This window comes from Mchenga conophoros, linkage group LG6, assembly GCF_057382185.1.
Source record: "Mchenga conophoros isolate Kocher_MC1m ecotype Shallow Benthic linkage group LG6, M_conophoros_male_GT1.1, whole genome shotgun sequence".
Lineage (NCBI taxonomy): Eukaryota > Metazoa > Chordata > Actinopteri > Cichliformes > Cichlidae > Mchenga > Mchenga conophoros.
In genome coordinates, this window is record NC_140531.1 from 34,579,452 (window position 1) to 34,599,374 (window position 19,923).

The 19,923-nt window shown below is 37.3% G+C and overlaps 2 protein-coding genes across 2 annotated transcripts; both read right to left on the bottom strand.

The window, feature by feature from the left end:
• Positions 1-1,870: 1,870 nt before the first annotated feature.
• Positions 1,871-9,646, bottom strand: cenpk (centromere protein K). The gene is made up of 10 exons (XM_085277719.1): positions 9,170-9,646; positions 8,847-8,936; positions 8,053-8,109; positions 6,284-6,347; positions 6,112-6,158; positions 5,945-6,027; positions 5,680-5,778; positions 4,884-5,019; positions 4,750-4,803; positions 1,871-2,682 (listed from the first exon to the last, which is right to left on the bottom strand). Exons 1-10 carry the CDS (start codon positions 9,170-9,172, stop codon positions 2,527-2,529), a joined length of 789 nt encoding a protein of 262 aa, XP_085133845.1. The 5' UTR covers positions 9,173-9,646; the 3' UTR covers positions 1,871-2,526.
• Positions 9,647-15,536: 5,890 nt separating this feature from the next.
• On the bottom strand, positions 15,537-18,035 carry lbx1b (ladybird homeobox 1b). The gene is made up of 2 exons (XM_085277718.1): positions 17,396-18,035; positions 15,537-16,921 (listed from the first exon to the last, which is right to left on the bottom strand). Exons 1-2 carry the CDS (start codon positions 17,721-17,723, stop codon positions 16,434-16,436), a joined length of 816 nt encoding a protein of 271 aa, XP_085133844.1. The 5' UTR covers positions 17,724-18,035; the 3' UTR covers positions 15,537-16,433.
• Between the last annotated feature and the right edge of the window lie 1,888 nt (positions 18,036-19,923).

The following is a 19,923-nucleotide window of genomic DNA, read 5'->3' on the forward strand; positions in this document are numbered from 1 at the left end:
CGGCCTCACTGGATTGGATGGGAGGCGTGACGTTGAATGACGCAAAACATTTCTGACGAAATAATTTTAACATTTCCGCCAAGAAACTGGAAGCTTCGCCTTAAAAGCAAGGCCCTAAACAAATCTCTGCAATTAAAGAAAATAAACACAAAAAACCGTCTAAGTATTTTAAGTACTTGGTAGCTGAAACCATTGATCATTGCATATACAGGGAGTGCAGAATTATTAGGCAAGTTGTATTTTTGAGGAATAATTTTATTATTGAACAACAACCATGTTCCCAATGAACCCAAAAAACTCATTAATATCAAAGCTGAATGTTTTTGGAAGTAGTTTTTAGTTTGTTTTTAGTTTTAGCTATTTTAGGGGGATATCTGTGTGTGCAGGTGACTATTACTGTGCATACTTATTAGGCAACTTAACAAAAAACAAATATATACCCATTTCAATTATTTATTTTTACCAGTGACACCAATATAACATCTCCACATTCACAAATATACATTTCTGACATTCAAAAACAAAACAAAAACAAATCAGCGACCAATATAGCCACCTTTCTTTGCAAGGACACTCAAAAGCCTGCCATCCATGGATTCTGTCAGTGTTTTGATCTGTTCACCATCAACATTGCGTGCAGCAGCAACCACAGCCTCCCAGACACTGTTCAGAGAGGTGTACTGTTGTCCCTCCTTGTAAATCTCACATTTGATGATGGACCACAGGTTCTCAGTGGGGTTCAGATCAGGTGAACAAGGAGGCCATGTCATTAGTTTTTCTTCTTTTATACCCTTTCTTGCCAGCCACGCTGTGGAGTACTTGGACGCGTGTGATGGAGCATTGTCCTGCATGAAAATCATGTTTTTCTTGAAGGATGCAGACTTCTTACTGTACCACTGCTTGAAGAAGGTGTCTTCCAGAAACTGGCAGTAGGACTGGGAGTTGAGCTTGACTCCATCCTCAACCCGAAAAGGCCCCACAAGCTCATCTTTGATGATACCAGCCCAAACCAGTACTCCACCTCCACCTTGCTGGCGTCTGAGTCGGACTGTAGCTCTCTGCCCTTTACCAAATCAGCCACGGGCCCATCCATCTGGCCCATCAAGACTCACTCTCATTTCATCAGTCCATAAAACCTTAGAAAAACCAGTCTTGAAATATTTCTTGGCCCAGTCTTGACGTTTCAGCTTGTGTGTCTTGTTCAGTGGTGGTCGTCTTTCAGCCTTTCTTACCTTGGCCATGTCTCTGAGTATTGCACACCTTGTGCTTTTGGGCACTCCAGTGATGTTGCAGCTCTGAAATATGGCCAAACTGGTGGCAAGTGGCATCTTGGCAGCTGCACGCTTGACTTTTCTCAGTTCATGGGCAGTTATTTTGCGCCTTGGTTTTTCCACACGCTTCTTGCAACCCTGTTGACTATTTTGAATGAAACGCTTGATTGTTTGATGATCACGCTTCAGAAGCTTTGCAATTTTGAGACTGCTGCATCCCTCTGCAAGATATCTCACTATTTTTGACTTTTCTGAGCCTGTCAAGTCCTTATTTGACCCATTTTGCCAAAGGAAAGGACGTTGCCTAATAATTATGCACACCTGATATAGGGTGTTGATGTCATTAGACTACACCCCTTCTCATTACAGAGTTGCACATCACCTAATATGCTTAACTGGTAGTAGGCTTTCGAGCCTATACAGCTTGGAGTAAGACAACATGCATGAAGAGGATGATGTGGACAAAATACTCATTTGCCTAATAATTCTGCACTCCCTGTATTGTGTGGAATATCTGCACGATTTCACTTTGTCAATTCGTATTTTATTTTCTGTACATTGTTTGTAAGTACAAACATAGTTTTAAACATGATTAAATGATCACCTCACTAAAACATTTACATTATGCTAGTTGTTTTCGTACAACAGTATGAAGATACCCAGAGATAATTTCTTCGGAACAATAATTACATAGCAACACCACATCTAAAGTTTCCAAATTTATTAAACATGGACAAGAAAATGTATAAACACAAACAAAATACACACACACACACACACACACACACACACACACACACACACACACACCATTACTGAACATATTTTCCTAATTTTCAAACATAATAGAAAACAGTTAAATGAAACCAAAATTAAGATTAATTTAAATTTATGCTGATAAATATGAATTCTCATGAAAAACAGACATACACATGGGATTTCTAGAAACACATACTTTGGATAAAACACTCATACATTTGAATAACATTTGAATATGTAAAAATGGAACTAGAAAAATAGGTGCGCTTACAAGACATTTTAACTAAACAGTATTTAAGAAGTCTAAATAGACAACCATAAAAAAGTATCTACATAGAAATGTTACACATGCATTTAGTAAATTCAGGAACACCCTAGCATCACTGTTTCTCCACCATGGACTTCCTACTAGCTTACAAAAACATGCATAATGGTTTCCCTGCACAAGCAGACTCAGTTTCAGCAGAGTGCTTTAGATTTTTAATGCACCAGTGCTTCAGAAAAAGGTTTCCAAGCGGAGCTTAAAGTTATTCTCATGGTGTCTCACTGCAATTCCATAACGGAGCAGCATTTCTACATACGGTGGCCAGAATGTGTCATCTATCGCCACATAGGGGTCGTGTGGTGTGTTCAGAGCCTTGTTCATGAGAATCTGCAGGTTTATAAAAAGGGAGATGAAGACCAGGCTGAAGCATATTTGCAGTAAAGGTACAAGTTTAAACAGTTTTATAAGTTTAGAGTTTTATTTTGCCTTTACTTCCTTTACTTATTGAAGGAATAGGTGATGGCCACTAACAAAAATATAGGATATTTACATGATTATCAAGAACAGAAACATTCAATCACAGAACAAGTTAAAAAAAAAAAAAAAAAAAAAAAAAAAATCATAAAAGCTGCCCTCAGGTCTAAAGGTTAAGTTGATATCATGCCTTTTGGTACACATCAGCTTTTGCTGCCATGGGTGATCATTACTGTGAATCGATTAATCACTACACTCTCGCTTTTATAGCACTTACGTCAGCCTTTTTGTCCTTTTACTTTGATAAACAAAAGCAACATGACACACCCACACAGTCCACATGCGTCAGACCTGCTGCTTTCTTTGCACTTGTGTGGTTAAAATAGGGCCTTAAACAGCATCTCTATAGAAAATGTAACATTAACAATGGGTTTTTATAATTTCCAGTTCCACCACAGCCAACAAACGTAGGGCTAATTTATATGTGACTTGTCGACATAAGAAATATGCAGCTGTTAATAATTAAACACATATTTATTCTATAATAGGTCAAATATCTGTTGGTGGAGTGCCAGCTCTTTCCTAGAGGTTGATAACTGGGGGGGTTTATCAGAGATAATTAAATTATCTTCAGCAAAATCTATTATTTATCTCAATATCTAGGATACTTTTCAGTCACATACAAAAGTGTCAGTGAATGATGTGAAAAAAAGGAAACACTATGTGTGAAGCTATCTTCAAAACAGAAGTATTTCAAATATTGGGATGAAAATTTAGGGTTTTTTTCCTGATCAATGTTTTACTACTCCATTCCCTAATGTAATTCACCCCACCTTGAACTCATCTTCCACTCCTACCGCACACCTCACCAAGGTCTGGCTGTTATCGTACATGTCTGGCACCAGCCTCACATGACTTCCTCATGCTGTACCACACTTCCTCTCTTGGCACCCTATCATACCCTGTTTGTAGATATACAAACACACAGTACAACTCCTTTCGACCTTCAATATTTCTCCATTAATACTATAAAAGCAAACATTGACTCTGTAGTGCTATTTCTGGGCAAGGAGCCATGCTGCTGCTCACCAATCATCTCCTCTCTTCTCAACCTAGTTTCGAAAACACTTTCCCATATCTTCAAGGTATGCCTCATCAACTTTATCCCTCTATAATTGCTACAGAGATGCACATCACCCTTGTACTTGAAAATCTGTACTTCATTCCTCAGGGATCCTCTTACTCTTCAGGATTGTGTTTTCTCATTTTCTTCATTCATGAGCTCCTTCAGGCGCTCACCACACTCTCTTCACTTGTTAGCACATTTCCATTTCTGTGATAACGTCTTACATATCACATCACATGCTTCATACAAGTCATTTTCACCTTTCTTAGTGTCCAGCCTCACATATAACTCAAGCCTTGTACTTTGCCACTTCTCTCATTGCTAACCTCCCAGCACTCATCCATTTTCTTCATCTCCCAGACTATCCCACTTTTTCTTTGCTAACCTCTGCATTTGAACAGATTTTTTTTACTTCCTCCTTCCAAAACCAAGTGTCCTTGTCCTTTTTCTTCTGTCCAGAGGATACCCTTTGGGCAGTTTCCCCCAGAACATTAGCTCTACTTTGCCAGCCATCTGGCAACACTTCCGTACCACTGACAGCCTGCCTCAACCTCTTCCTGCACTCTCCACAACATTCTTCCTTCTTCAACTTCCCTTCACTCGCTTCCTCTTCTTCATGCCCAAAGTCATCATACAGACTACCATCCAATGCTGCCAAGCTACATTCTCTCCTGACACCAACACAGGGGGCCTCTATGCGGTCCATCTTTCCTTTCACATTTCTCTCCTCAATATCAAACCTCATCACCTGTTTCATTCACCTACCTGTCCAAAGCCAAATACTGAGATTTTTTTTGATTACATAAAAAAAACTCGAGTTAAACAGTTCGTTTTTTTTGTATGAAAAAACTCACCTCCAGAATTTCATTGAGTGAAATCAAGTTTTCATGAATCTCATGAGGAACGTTCTGAAAATTAAGATAAAAGACTGTAAGGTGCAATGAATTCATAATAAGGCACTTTTCACATGCAAAGCCATAATCTACACCTTCTTCTTCTTGTTTGTACTGGAATCCTCCTGAGGGAGAGGAACGTGCTTCTCCAGGATGTACGCCAAGCTCTCCATCAGCCTTTCCTGGTAGACCTTCATTTTCTGTATTTTTTCCTTGATGTCCTGCAGTATCCTGAAGAATGCATGCACATGCATCAACAAGTTTATAGATTTATTTTTCTACTTTTAAGATTAGGCTTAAAACTTTCCTTTTTGCTAAAGCATATAGTTAGGGCTGGATCAGGTGATCCTGAATGCTCTCTTAGTTATGCTGCAATAGACGTAGGATGCTGGGAGATTCCCATGATGCATTGAGCATTTCCTTTTCAGTCACCTTTCTCACTCACTATGTGTTAATAGACCTCTCTGCAATGAATCATACTTGTTATTAACCTCTGGCTCTCTTCCACAGCATGCCTTTTTTTCCTGTTTTCCTTCTCTCACCCCAACCGGTTGCAGCAGATGGCCCCGCCCCGCCCCTCCCCGAGCCTGGTTCTGCCGGAGGTTTCTTCCTGTTAAAAGGGAGTTTTTCCTTCTCACTGTCGCCAAAGTGCTTGCTCATAGGGGGTCATACGATTGTTGGGTTTTTTTCTGTATGTATTAGTGTAGGGTCTACCTTATAATATAAAGCACTTTGAGGCGACTGCTGTTGTGATTTGGCGCTGTATAAATAAAATTTAATTCAACTGAATTAATTTATATTACCCTTGAAGCATTTCTGTTTTCTGCTCTATTCTGTGTAAATAAACACCTGATCCCTTTTGGTTTAGTGTGACGCTGCCATCCTACTCACGTATGTTCTGACAACTTCTCCTTTTCAATTTGAAGTCGTTCACTGTGACCACTGGCAGCAGCCAGCACCTGTTTCTTCTCCTCCAGCCATTTTAGCTCACTAACAACAAACACACAAGCATCACATTTTCACAACTATACACAAAGTATAGCAAAGGGAAAGTCTCTGGATGGTCTCCTTCATCCAATCCTGAAAGGCATCCATAAAACCAGAAGAAGGACAGTAAATAATGTAATATGTACAGTGTAACAAAAGGGTTACATACAGTTCCTTAGTCTCTTTCAGTTTGTCTCTTTTGGCTTCAAAACAGGAAGCAACCATCTCAAGTTCAGAGCACAGCTTGTGCATCTATGGAAAAAGTAAAGATTGCATAAAGTGAGTGATGCATGTAAATGAGCAAAAGCAATAGTTCACTGTTTAACTTAACCACACCTCTTCTTTTCCTGCTTCGAGCAAAATCTCAGAATTTTCTGCCAGCACTGCATGAAAAATAAAAAAGGTCAATTGTATTAAAAGATAAAGTACACAACATTTATGATTTATATCTTTTTTTTTTTTTTTTTAGAAACCTGAAATCACCAGTTGACCAGAACTGATAACTTACATTGTGGTTCCACTGTCGACCACTGCTTCAGCTCAGCTTCTGTTGCAATCAGTCTTTTTACTGACTATAGAAGGAAAAACAGTCACGAGGAATAGAAATTACAATGATGAGCCACAGTGAAGCTGTCTGACATCAAAACAAACAAACACAAAACTCACTTTATCAGCAGCTACTCTTGGTTGCTCCCTGATTTACAATGAGTCGGCACAGCAGGAAGCTCTACAAATATTTAATCTGGCAGGTTTTTACACCGGATGCCCATCCTGACGCAACTCCAAAGAGATGTGCATCTCCTCCTGGGATCAAGCATGGGATTTTTTGCTTGTTAAGCAAATGTGTAAACTACTACACTATGGAGCCAAGGGTGCATTTGACCAGGCATGAAATGCTATGTTATTGCCAGCTGGAGTCTCTAACCTCACCATTTAAAGCACACTCAGCTGTTCCTTTTAGTGTTGCCACTGCTGATGCTCACAATGTTTACATTTTTTTTACTGCTTGAATAGCACTAATGAGCTGTTTATGACTATACAAACTATTAAAACTAATTGCTCTTTTTGTAACGTATCTTGCCTCTGTAAACACCTTTCACATACAACATGTTTATGATTAATGCTAATTTTGAGCATCAACGGAAACCAAAAGTGCCATCTTGGCCTCTTCATTAAGTCATTTTATGCAAAATTCATATGTCCTGTAACCATGATACATGTAAAAGATGTTAATATTAATGATGCAAAGATTGTGAAATTCTGGGCTGGTAGCTGCTTGAAATTTGCAGTATGGCTGATGATTAATCCAATGTTTTGTTGGCATTTTCTATTATTTAGTTTTTGTTGTTCATTTTCTTGTTTGTGTTGGGAAAATAAAGAAACCTCTTTGAATGATCGCGTACAAAGACAAATTTGATGCTGTAATGTAATGGCTGCAATTGATTAAGATATTTTATTTGCTGATAGGCCAAAGGAACCCACTGACGTAACCATCATCCAATTAATCAGCACACACGTAAAGAAATGCCAGAGGTGTAACAATTTTGAAACTCAGACCAAAACCGCAACAAAAGAGAGTTTGCAATACTTTATCACAGTTCCAATTTACAATACCAACTACAAGCCAAAAGCTCCTAATTGTTCCTAATACACGGACATCAGGCTATTAGGAGAATCAGAAGCTACTGGAGCCTAAATAAAGTAGGCAAGAGTATTACTATGGAGATTAGCATGGTTTATCTGGTGAAAATTGTAATGTTTATGCATCATTCAGGTAACAAACTGGAATTACTCACATATCGGGTCTGTGATGGAGTATATACTTTTTTTTTTTCTTACAGTTATTTTCTACCACTTTAAAAAAAAACTGACAAATGTTAAAAACCATGTTAAAAAAGATATGAATTTTCTCAGATATTTAAAATTAAGGATTTCCACATTTTTTCTGTAACATTAACCTCCTAGGACCTGGCGTCCACATATGTGGACATCACATTTTCGGTTGTCTAGACCACAATTCTAAATTTTGCTCTACAAGGGCCTGATGTCCACTTACGAGGACATTATATTGCCACCGTCCTATTGAAATTTAATTTGAACGTCCTCATATGTGGATATCAGGTCCTTGCAGAGAAAATCAGGTAAAAAGATAATTCTTTGTTTTTACATTCATCAGGTCCCAATCAGCCCAAATAGCAAAGAGAAAGAGGTTGGATCTTAGGAGGTTAAAGCAGCGAAAGCAATGAACAAGTGAACATTTGGAAACAATCATCTCACCTGTTCTTGAGGATTCTCACAAAAATCTGGCTCACACAGTATAATCTCATTCTGAAGCTGTAAGACAAACACAGTTTATCATTTTACCCATTTATCACAAAGTGTGTGACAAGGGGCTAGAGATAAAGTATCTACACATTTTAAAAACATATTTACATATGTGATGTGGTCAGATTTTGGTTGGTTCTAGTTTACTAGCCTAGTCAACTATTTTGATTCTCAGAAGAAATGTGGTTCAAGAAAAGTTGCAGATCTCTGAATGCATCGACACTGAAACCTAATGATGATTACCTGAAAGAACCAAATCTAAGATAAAAAAAATAACAGGTAAGAGTGTTAACAGCTAAACAACAGAGCATAGGCCTATCATATAAGACTATGGAAAAAATATTTAGTTTCTATTCATAGTATTTTTCTAATTATACAAGAAAGTGGAAAAATGTACTGAATTATAATGTAGTAACTCTGAACAAATTTTGCCAAAACTTTAACTTGCATATCTTGATGCATGCTCAGTCAACCAGTTAAGAAAATGTAGTTTTTAGCAGAACTGTTTCATCACTAATCCAAGTGACTTCTTCAAGAACAGAATCAACTTTTTGAATCTTATGTAGAAACATTTGTGTGAAAATAAAAGTGGGAAAAAATCATATCAACTTCAGTAATATATTTCTCACATTGTACCACCTCTTGGTCACCCCACTTGTTGCAGTGGCTCCATACTATCCCAATCCCCCCAAAACAATATGTATGGTAAGACAAAAAGTTTTTGGACACACTGGATTCACATGTACCTTTTCCAGCTGCGCAAATTGCTCCTCACAAATGTCCAGCAGCTCAGATTGGGCGGCCTCTGACAGCTGCGCTGCTGCCCGGCCGTCTGCCTGAACACGTAAACAACAAAGACGCATATTCGTGTACGTTTTAATCTAAAGAAAAACTGGAGCGGTGCAAGTAGGTACAATTTCTTCTAGAGCTTGTTAGCTACAGGCTAAGGTGAAAAGTTGAATGTACGTAAACACACGTTAGCAAGGCATGTAAACATTATATAATATCGTGCGTTATATTAAGCACGTGTAAATGACGAGAGTTTTTTTTAGACGACGATCAGTCTTACCATGTTTAACAACAGTTCCCTACTAAACGGACCACAACACTAGACGCTACTCGCTTTTCAAAATACCGCCAACTTTGATGACGTATCATCCGCGACAGAGAGGATGTTGGTGAGCGCCATTGTTGCGCTAAAATGCGCAAGCTTGTTAAAACGTTTGTAAACGAGTTTTTGCATAGTTTTAGATCCCACCAGGTATCCGTCTTCCCACATGAAAGCAAGGGTAAGTACTGAAACATCTTTACAGAGCCATGAACACCGAGGGGCTGTTTTTCCCTCTTTAATAGAAAAAAATACATAAAAAGTCTAAACCCTACAGACTATCAACCAAAGCAAAAATAAATTATATGGTAAAATTAGTTAAAAAACAAAGTATTGAATAATGACGAATTCAAATAAATTAAAAAAAAAAAAAGGTTAATTATTGATTAAACGTGTCCCAAAGGAGGGCCACATATTTTAGAGGGAAAACATTTAGATAGACGCTTATTTATTGCTTACTTATTTTATTACCGTAACTCCTTCTCAGTGACAACATCAAATTGCCACTGGGACGCTGACACGATTATGTATGATCAACTCAGAAAAAACAGATTAGACCGTTAGATACAATGGGCTGTTTAAGTGTTGATTGTCTCAGAACTCTTGCCACAGGAGTTGATGTTTAGCATTTGTTCATAATGAGTATATAGAGATTGCTAAGATGGGCAATGGCAGTACCTGATGTTGAATATGGTTCATAAAACTGCACGGTAACAGGCCTGACACGTGAAATTTTACTATATATATATATATATATATATATATATATATATATATATATATATATATATATATATATATATATATATATATATAATTTTACTATATATATATATATATATATATATATATATATATATATATATATGTATACATACATACATAATCATTTATAATCTCAGTTCTAATGTCAGATAAAATGCTGACATATTGAAAAACAAACTAAATGTTTATGAAAAAGCATTTTTAGTTACTCTAACTGCCGAACTTACCTATATATGTTAGAACAGTTGTGTTTATCAGATATTCTAATGGTTCCTCTTAATAAATGTGTTTATATTATTAATGTATTTAATACTATTTTAATATTTTCATTTATTTTATATATAGTAAATATATTTTTCATTATTCTAAATGTGTTTATATATGTGATGTGTGTTCACATGTGCTCGATTATGTTCTTATGTGCATACAAACACTAACTAACATGTACATGTGAAAATAGTCATATACACATGAGATCACAGACACTGAAAAGAGAGAGGCTGAAAAAGAAATGGTGATAAAGAAGTTGAAAAATGCCGTGGTAAAGTAGCGTGAAACTAGTCATTACAGCATAGTAACAAGAAAACAACAGAAAGCATGTCTGGTTGTGAAAGGCCAAGAAATACAGTCTGTGTGTAGTGAGAGGATGAGGATGAGGTGATTGTTACATTTTTGATGAAACCAAAGGTTTAATGTTATTCACATGCAATGTTGAATTATTGCACGTGGTCTAAAATACCCAAGTTCACACTACATAAAATATCCAGTATTATACAATTTAAATATGACAGTTAGCACTTTTCATAGGTTCATATCTTGACTTTTACTTAAGCACCGCTTGACCTGCCCAATTAGTACGAATACCATTCATTAACCCACAACCATACTTGTTATACTTGAGTGCTACACTTGTGGATTTTCACTTTATGTATGCATTTGAAAGAATGACTTATACCTGAGGTATTTCTATTTTGAAAATATTAAAAGATCAACACTCATTCTTTCAACACGCAAGGCGTGTGTAGTATTAATATCATTCATTATTCCAAGAGCATGTCAGGGTAGAAACTCATTAGATGGATTTTTACAAGGTGAAGATGTAGTAAGACTGCAGGAAATGAGGATGATTTCATGCAAGTGTACGAAGTAAAACAAGAAATCTGTTATTATCCTCAATATGGCATCATTAGCTCTTTAGTAAGTCTGATAAGAGATATTCACTGAAAGAAAGGCTTAGAGAAATGAGAAAGAGTCAATAAGATGTAGGAATCAAGTTATTAAATTCATACTCATCTAATCAAGAAATTACTATTTTTATGTTATTAGTTATTTATTTTATTTTTAAAAAAACAACACAATTTTCTTAAGGACGATGGAGGCTACATACTCAATATCTGCTTCCTTTTAAATCTTGCTTTATGTCTTTTTACATACTGTTTACCATTACGATTACATTCCACCTCTAATTTTATGTTTTCATTACCAGTCTTGTACGAACTGTTCCACCAGCCTGATATTGATCGTTCAAATAAAGCAATCTAAAAATATGTATCATATTTGATAATTCAGTTGCAGCTTTATAATATACAACCACTCTCATACACACACTCTTTCATACACACACAGACACATTACACACAGCATGGCTGGTTTGCTGCTCAGTGAAGTGCAGGTCACTATCCCGTTGACACCAGCAGGTGTCTCTGTTTGTCTCAGAAGCTAAGCTGGAGCTGGCTGCAGCTTGTAGCTTGTCATCAGCTACACTTTTTTTAAAGGATGGCTTAAATTGGCATGTAACGGTATGGATAGTAAGTTTGTTTGTTTTGCTTTTGTTTTCCTTTTTGTTCACCCAAATGTATTTTGACCTCATATGATTAAATGATGAGATATTTAGAATTGGATGAGCTTCCAGATGACTTTAGTGAAAATGCACTTTATTCACTTTTTTTCCCCCCCACTTGTAGTTTTTCATGCTTTGTTCTGTGCACCACACAGAAATCATCAATACATGTGCTAAATAACTCCCACCTGAGGCCACAGATCTAACATTTTCTTCACTTTATCCTTCATCTTTCCTTCAGGGACATATATTCATGTGCTGCTAATGGATTTTATGATTTTTTTTAATGTGTAGAGGAGTTTCTTTACAGCATTGTTTCTGCTTAAAAAATCCATTCTAAATAGTATAAGTAGATGCTGTTGGAACATAATCTATATTAATTTTAGACTTCAACCACCACCATCGCTAGTTGAAGAAAAGCTCCAAAGTAAACACTTCATGAATCATTGAATTTAATAACTCCTACATTTTTTTCAGGTAAAGCGGTCTACATGGTTTATAATTTATCTACCTGCAGACTTCTGATTACCTTTTAGATGAGTCACAGCACTTAACTATAATTGCAAAACATTTTTGAAACTATCCTTTCTCCTCCATAAATCATTCACCCGTGATCTGAAACAGCCTTCTGAAAACCCAGCCTTGTGGCAATATGTAAAAATCTTTATTATTCTAATTTTATTCTAATTTTAAGAATCCAAAATATATAAAATGCAGTACTTGATGCAACACTTTTCTTCTCTGCCACCCACTTCTCCCATTCTTGTTTATTTATAAAGCACAGCAGCACAAAGGTTTTGCTTTTTTTTCCACTTTGAGTTAATGTATCTGTATATTTGTTGCAAAACTCTGGATTAGCAATTTAGTCCAAATAAGCCGACTGACTCTTTCTATCTGATTATAGTACAGTGGACAAACAGCAGAAGCTAAGTCAGACCAAATATAGTTGATGTTTTCTTGCTACATCCCCGATTTCACACAGCCTTGATTATTTGAATGATCAACTAGAATTTGATTAATATGCAAATTTCTGAACAAACCGTTCCATTTGAGCCTTCAGCGCAGCCTAATTAATCAACAGTTAAAGGAAATTAATACATACATCAATTCTGTCAGGAACATGCTTAGTTCAATCGCCCGTAAAATTGAAGTTTGAAGTATTAACTGGCTCCACAGGAAGGCTATGATTAAAACTCTACATTTTGGCTCTATTTAGATATATAGAGTCATTTAATTCGAGCCAAATATCAGGTCATTTACAGATCTCCTTTTTAATACTTATTCATCATCATCAACAACAACAACAACAATAATAATAATAATAATAATAATAATGCATTCAAGGATTATTTGAAGCCTATGGATTCAAATAATTAATTTAAATAATCAAACAATAGATTAAAAAACCTTTTTCTTCTAAGTTTGTGTCATATTTTTAAATGAGAACAAGGTCGTAAACATTAAACAATTTAATTTCAGTGCTCTCTTTGCTGTCACCTGACTATTGCCTCAAATATGAGTGTACACTTTGCCCCTGACACTGTTTTCCACAAGGTGCAAATAATAAAGGAGAGAGTATAAAAAGGGGAGGGGAAGAGATGAAAAGAGAGAGGGCTGTACTATTGTTTCAGTAGGGACTCATGCATCAAACTTCAATTTTCCGGACGATTGAAGTAGTGATTTTTTCTATCTTGAAGTGAAATACTGAAATACACTTAAGACCTCCAGATTAATTACCACGAAGTGGTCCCTTAGACTGTAGTATTACTTATCACCGGGCCCGCCTGACAACCCCTCATAAAATAAGCAAGTGAAATCCATAAACTTACCTGCCTTAACACTCTCTCCCTTCATAAATATGCTTGATTCAGAATAGGCTCCAGAGCACGCACATAGGCACCCGCCACCCCCCCACCACACACACACACATACACATACACACACAAAATAAATTAAAGACTGACATGTTCATATTTGCAGATCAATTTTCAGAATAATTGAACTGAATTGATTTTTTTCTTTCTTCAATTGAAGTGTTATCTAGAATTTAAACCTTGATAAATACTATGTACACCACCTTACCACCTTATTTTGCATGTATAAAGTGCACATAATCATTTTATAAATAATTTATAAAACAATATAATGCAGTTGTAATAATATTCTGTGAATTTTACAGTACAATATTTGCCAGCAATTAAAATTTCTTCTTTTGTGCATATTCTGTGTTATGATCAGCATGTTTATTAGGCTGCAAGTTAATATCAGTTTATATATCAGCTTCCAGTTAGTCCACTTGAGCTGTTATACTAATAAACACATGTATTTGCTCCCTGTTATAAACCGTACTATTTATAAATGCAGTATAAGGGCATTAAAGCAAATTTTAGGCTAATGATTTTTTTAAAGACTCTAATTTATCTACAGAGAATTTACAAAAGCTTTGGTCACATTAACATCTCCCAGGCCTATAAACTTATTTAGCTTATTTAGGTTGACTTGGTTAAAATAAAAGTAAAATATAAAAAAGCAACTTCTATAAAACATTAACAAGAAGACAGCTCTACTTATCGTTTCTGTTAACAAAGAGGGTTAAATGGGAGTTTGCCTTTTGAGCTTCTCTTCTGGACACTCTTTCTTTCTCACATCACCATGTTTTCAGCTTCATTAAACTCCTTAAAGACAAAAGAAATAAAAAGGCAGACCAAGAAAAAAGAGATGAGAAGAAAACAAACAAAGGACTCCCTAACCAGACTTTGGCATAAATGTCACAGCCCAAACTCTTTATGGCTCCCTACTTAACATTAAAAACACTTCCAACAAAAATCCATTTCTTGTTTAGAAAACGTTCTTGGACAGAAGTCAAACATATTATTCCAAAGCTAAAAAGCGCAGAAAGACAAGCGGCTCTCAAAAAAGGGGCAGTTTCATTGTAATTCATTGACTTGTTCAAAACGCCAAGCAAAGAAAGGGGCTAGACATTAATAGCCGCAGATGCCCTCATGAAGGGAGAGTCTATGTAGGCATTATGGCCTTTGTTCGCACCCAGTTAAACTGTTTAAAAGGAGGGTTAACTCAATCCATCAAATTGTCTGAAATTGTGAGGAAATTTCAAAAACCATATGGCTTCCAAACGTTTGCGTCCTTTTTGTGCGGTGGGACACACTTGTCTCAGTATTGCTGCCTGCGGGGGACCGGCCCTGCTCCTTTGTGGCTCGTCCCATCAGGGAACGCTGCTCATTTGTCCCCACTTTTCATGCTTTACGCTCAAAATTACGGCCCAGTCCCGCAGAACAAAAAAGGTCTATAAAGGCCCGGGGAAACTGGCCCAAAACTTTGTGTTTTTGTGGCTTCCTCGTCTTTTTTTCTCCGGCACCAGATTTGTGTTTCTCACATAAATTTTTGCCACGAATGGAGAAACACGTCTAAGGGTCAAGAAGCCACGATACGCATTTAGGATGTGAAAGGGGATGTGAGATTCCGGGCCACAAAATGTTTAGAGCATCTTAGTAGAAAAGGACACAAAGGAACAAAATAGTAACTCTAAATAGGCCGCTGTTGACGAGCTTACACGCCCAGATTTGGCAAGGGGAGCCGTTTCTAAAATCATTTTTCTTCCCTCAATAAATAAATTAAAAGGGGCTATTATATCCACAACAAAAACCTAAACAATATTTCAAGAACTGCAACATAAAAGAATTATTCAGAAAAGCCATTTTATTCCCATAGTAGCCTATATACATTACAGTCTGTGCATTGGTTTTCAAATAATGTCCTGATTTCAGAAAGGCACTTACAGGTGTACAAAACATAACAAATTTATAACTGTAAATCTATTGTATCCAAACAATAAATCTAAAAAGTAGCTTGTCAAAATCACCGCAATATCAACCGCTGTTTCTCGCCATCGCTCGAGCATTTCCACAAAACACGTTGTAACTGTGAGTGTCCGAGTTTTGCCTTTCCGACCGTCATCATCATCTTCATCATGCACTGCAGCATCGGGACGCAGAATATGAACTGAAGCCAGGGGTTACAGTCAAATGATAATGATAATGTAGAGGAGAAGAGCCGGCAGTGACAAAGTGACTGAATCGCGATTTGGCTCGCAGAAAATACAAAAGCAATTAAATTAAAAAAGTAAAAATAAATAGATAATGATCACAAATCAAATCATGCATTTACATGCAAAAATATGGAAAACTGGAGCACTTCACTGTGATGTGTGGGGCTATCGGGAAAAGCAATAAAACAATGTGTGTGTGTGTGTGTGTGTGTGTGTGTGTGTGTGTGTGTGTGTGTGTGTGTGTGTGTGTGTGTGTGTGTGTGTGTTGGTTTATACTGTAAAAAAATAAGTTACTCATGTCATTTCAGACCATATTGCTTTGATCGAAAGAAGTAACAGTTTGCTAATGAATACATTGTAAAATATCACTGCATAATTCTTGTTCTGTGTTCATGCTTCACTATGAATAGTATCTGTGCCAATATAAAAGTCATTACATTTTGGTACATGTTCCGAGATATGGTATACAATATAAGCAGTAAGTTACAAGTCCTCCGCGGGATTATTTTATCGTCTTTTTGTGTTTCTTGACCTTCAAGCTCCTGGATGCGCCATCAGTCATCCACATCAATCTCCACGTCCTCGTCCTCTGAGCACTCTTTACTAGTTGTGTGGTCTGAGAATGGAGAGAGCGGCGACGTCCTCAGTTTCTGAGAAAGCTCGTGCTCCTGCTGGCCTCCCCGCGCGGGGGACTCGGCTCGCGGGTGGCCCAGCGTGCCATTGGCGCATTTCTCCAGGTCCGCCAGTTTGGCGAGCTTGTCCAGTGGGACCTGGCCGATGGCCTTGGCCGACTCCACGTCGGCCTTCATCTCCTCCAGATCCCGTTTTAGCTTGGCCCTCCGGTTCTGAAACCACGTGATCACCTGCGCGTTTGTCAGGCCCAGCTGCTGAGCGATCTGGTCCCGGTCGGCTGGGGACAGGTACTTTTGATACAGGAAGCGCTTTTCCAGTTCATAGATTTGGTGATTGGTGAAAGCCGTCCGAGACTTCCGACGCTTCTTCGGGGTGGTTCGCTGGCCGAACAGAGTCATCCCATCCCGGCCTGTGAGGGAGAGGAGAGGCTGAGTGAAAATCATTGATAGATACAGGTGCAGGGCGTTTTCTGCACTGCTGCAGTATGCGCGTAAAAGTACCCATAACGCAGACATAACAACGAAAATGATGCTGTCTTTGAAACAGAAATGCCTCTCAGTCCTTGTGGGAATAGGTAGACAGTTACAACAATATTACACAGACACCACTGGGAAATACTGAACATCAGACAATTGGTCTTCCTCTTTACACGAGGCCATAAAATTAAAGAAAGGGCTCTGGTGATAAGAGCGGCCCAGGAAAAAATAACGCACCTTTTTTAGATATATATGTGAAAAGGAAAATATGCGCACTTAAATTGGAAAAGAGTGTCTCGAGCAATTGAATAAACACGTTTGAGCGAATTTTTGTTGTTTAAAAATCTAGTTCCAGGCGTATTAGTCAAAACGTGTTTGTCGTGCTTTTTTTCATCTTGTAGATTTACCTTCGGCAGCCTGCAAAACGCTGACTTCCAGCCCCTTGAAAGTCTTGCTGGCCAGCTCCTCCAGCGCGCAGAGCGGGGAGGTTTGGGTGAGGAGTCCCCGGTTGGACAGAGGGATGCTGGAGGGACGATGTTTCTCAGAAGACGAAATTAGATGAGCTGTGCCGCAAATTGTATAACTTCGTTTCACAGATGGTTTGTTCAGGATGTCCTCAATGCTGAATGGGGTCAGCGGCTTGTTGGAGTTTGCAGGAGGCGGCAAGTGGTCCAGCGGACTTCGCCTCCTGTTTTCCACTGCATCACATTTGGCGACTTCTTTGGATGTCATCATTGGTTGTACGCAGAGTTTATAGGACTTGGTTGAAGTATTAAGCAGTTACAAACGAGCGAACGTATCGAGGGTAAAAAAGTCACATAACAGTTTGGAGGTAGAAAAAAAAACAAAGATAAGGAGGGGAGATTGAGGGAAAGAAAATCTTATTCCAAAATGGGATGCGTTCAAAGTGTCGATCCTCGCGAGCAGCAAGTCCGCAGGAGTGAGATGCCTCCCTGAAAATGGCGAGGTCCAAAGAGTTGACGATTACTAACAAGTTATCATTGATTGGTGGGTAATCAATTATCTCCAGTGGCACTTTCGCCCTCTTCCCTTTCACTCTTTGACTATGTTGCAGTCCAGTGCAGGGCTTTTTGCAACTGGGGGTGTCCCATTAATTAGGACGCATGGCTGGAAGGAGGAGGAGCCGGGCGGAATTATAATGCTTTGTGCTCTTATCATCTTTGGTCTAATTTAGTCGTGTGGTGAGATACCAGAATAGGTATATGGGATAAATAAGGGGAAGCTCAGAGAGAGGGAGAGGAAGAAAAAGGAAGAAGGGTTGAGAGACATCAGAATCTTTAGCCAATTTTAACGCTTTAAAAGTTAAGTTCAGCAGCAGGTTTGTTTAAAGTATTTGGACTATTTGGATGGTTAAAAAAACAACAAAAAAACAAGTCGACTCAGTTACAGATTCCGCAGCTTTAGTCAGAAGAATACGTTCCTCCCAAAGCGTGGATGATCCTTTGTTTTGTAAAGGTAATGTAGAGCTGGGCTATATATCAGCTCTGATGATACCTCCTCTGGGGCGAGATAGAAGGAGCAGCATGCATCCCTCTCAGCAACGCCAAATCCGGGCCATAACTCAGGCGAAAAGGCTCCTTTTATATCTTCCGAGAAATATTTCATTTCCTCTCAAATCTCCTCGCATCCTCCAGGTTTGACAGAATGGGTTTATTTTGGCACTGGACACAGATCGACGGCAGGGTATTTTGCATAGTGCGGCAAAGTGTTTGTTTTAATTTAGAATTAAACTTCAGATTTTAAAGATGTGGTTTTAAAAGGTAAAAAAAATAGTTTTTTGTTTCACAATAGTCTGTTTAACTTCTCCTTTAGTCCTTTAAATGAACAAAGTTGAGTTAATTACAAATACATTGCGGATAGGGGAATTTTAAGTCTATTAGTTCTGTCGCTATTAATTGCGTATCATGTTTGTTATAATAAAGAGTATTTATTTACTTTAACAGCAAACGAAGATGCAGTAAATCAGTATCGTGGTGATTATAGATTTCGGTGATGGAAGTGCCTGTAAATTATGATCATATCTAGAATTATGACAGTCGTGGTGCAGAAAGAAAATTAGTACAAGATTGTTGTTTTTTATATTTGGATTTTTATTTTCAGCTGTTTTATTAAATTCTTAGGTGACTGTATTTTCAAAAATTACCTTATTTTTCTATTTAGGCAGCTTGTATTGCCAATAACGGTATATTCAGGTTATCATTTATATCATTTATATATGGCGGTGAAGACAAAAATGTAAACCACGATGAGCAGAAGGAAAAAGAAAAAGAAATTGGATGTGAAATATATTTTTTAAATGAGCCTGCTCCCTTCCTCATCTATTATATTTATATTAAAATAAAATATTTGTTCTTAACAAATTGTGCATTTAAGATTTATTAATTTTTTAAAGATTAAGAGATTAAAAAACAAAAAACAAAAAACAATGTTAGTTTGCAAAAGACTTTCAATGATGTGACCAGTTTAACTTCACCAGATTGTAAAAAGAAAAAGAAAAGAAATAAAAATCAGGCAGACAGTTTATATTTGCTGCTGGTGGGGGGTAAGATCTAATTTCAGAGGTCACTGTTCTTTAGATCCTTGTTGAAATTTAAGGAGCTATTTTTGAACACATTTTCTTCCAGTTTCTTTTATTTAAACGTAAATATTATAGAGAGACCAATAGATAAAAAAAACAAACAATAAAACATTGGCAGCCTAAAAATAATATGTACATGAACTTAAATGCTTTTAAACCAGAGTTTGATTGATGTATGTAATATGAAGGGACATTAGCCATTGCTAACAAACAGACAATGTTGCAATAACCCAGCCAAAAAGAATTAACATTAGATAGTTTTATTATTACTAAAAATATGATTATATATATAATTAAGGAAAATATATAGTCACCTTATTTTTTCCACTTTACCTC

Excerpts from the sequence above, each read along its gene's own strand:
- cenpk (XM_085277719.1), bottom strand. Across the intron at positions 6,028-6,111 it reads TCGAAGCAGGAAAAGAAGAG|ATGCACAAGCTGTGCTCTGA; the intron begins GTGTGGTTAAGT and ends CTTTTTCCATAG. Across the intron at positions 4,804-4,883 it reads GTACAAACAAGAAGAAGAAG|AACGTTCCTCATGAGATTCA; the intron begins GTGTAGATTATG and ends CTTAATTTTCAG.
- lbx1b (XM_085277718.1), bottom strand. The coding sequence starts at position 17,723 with ATGATGACATCCAAAGAAGTCGCCAAATGTGATGCAGTGGAAAACAGG. Across the intron at positions 16,922-17,395 it reads CGTTTTGCAGGCTGCCGAAG|GCCGGGATGGGATGACTCTG; the intron begins GTAAATCTACAA and ends TCTCCCTCACAG.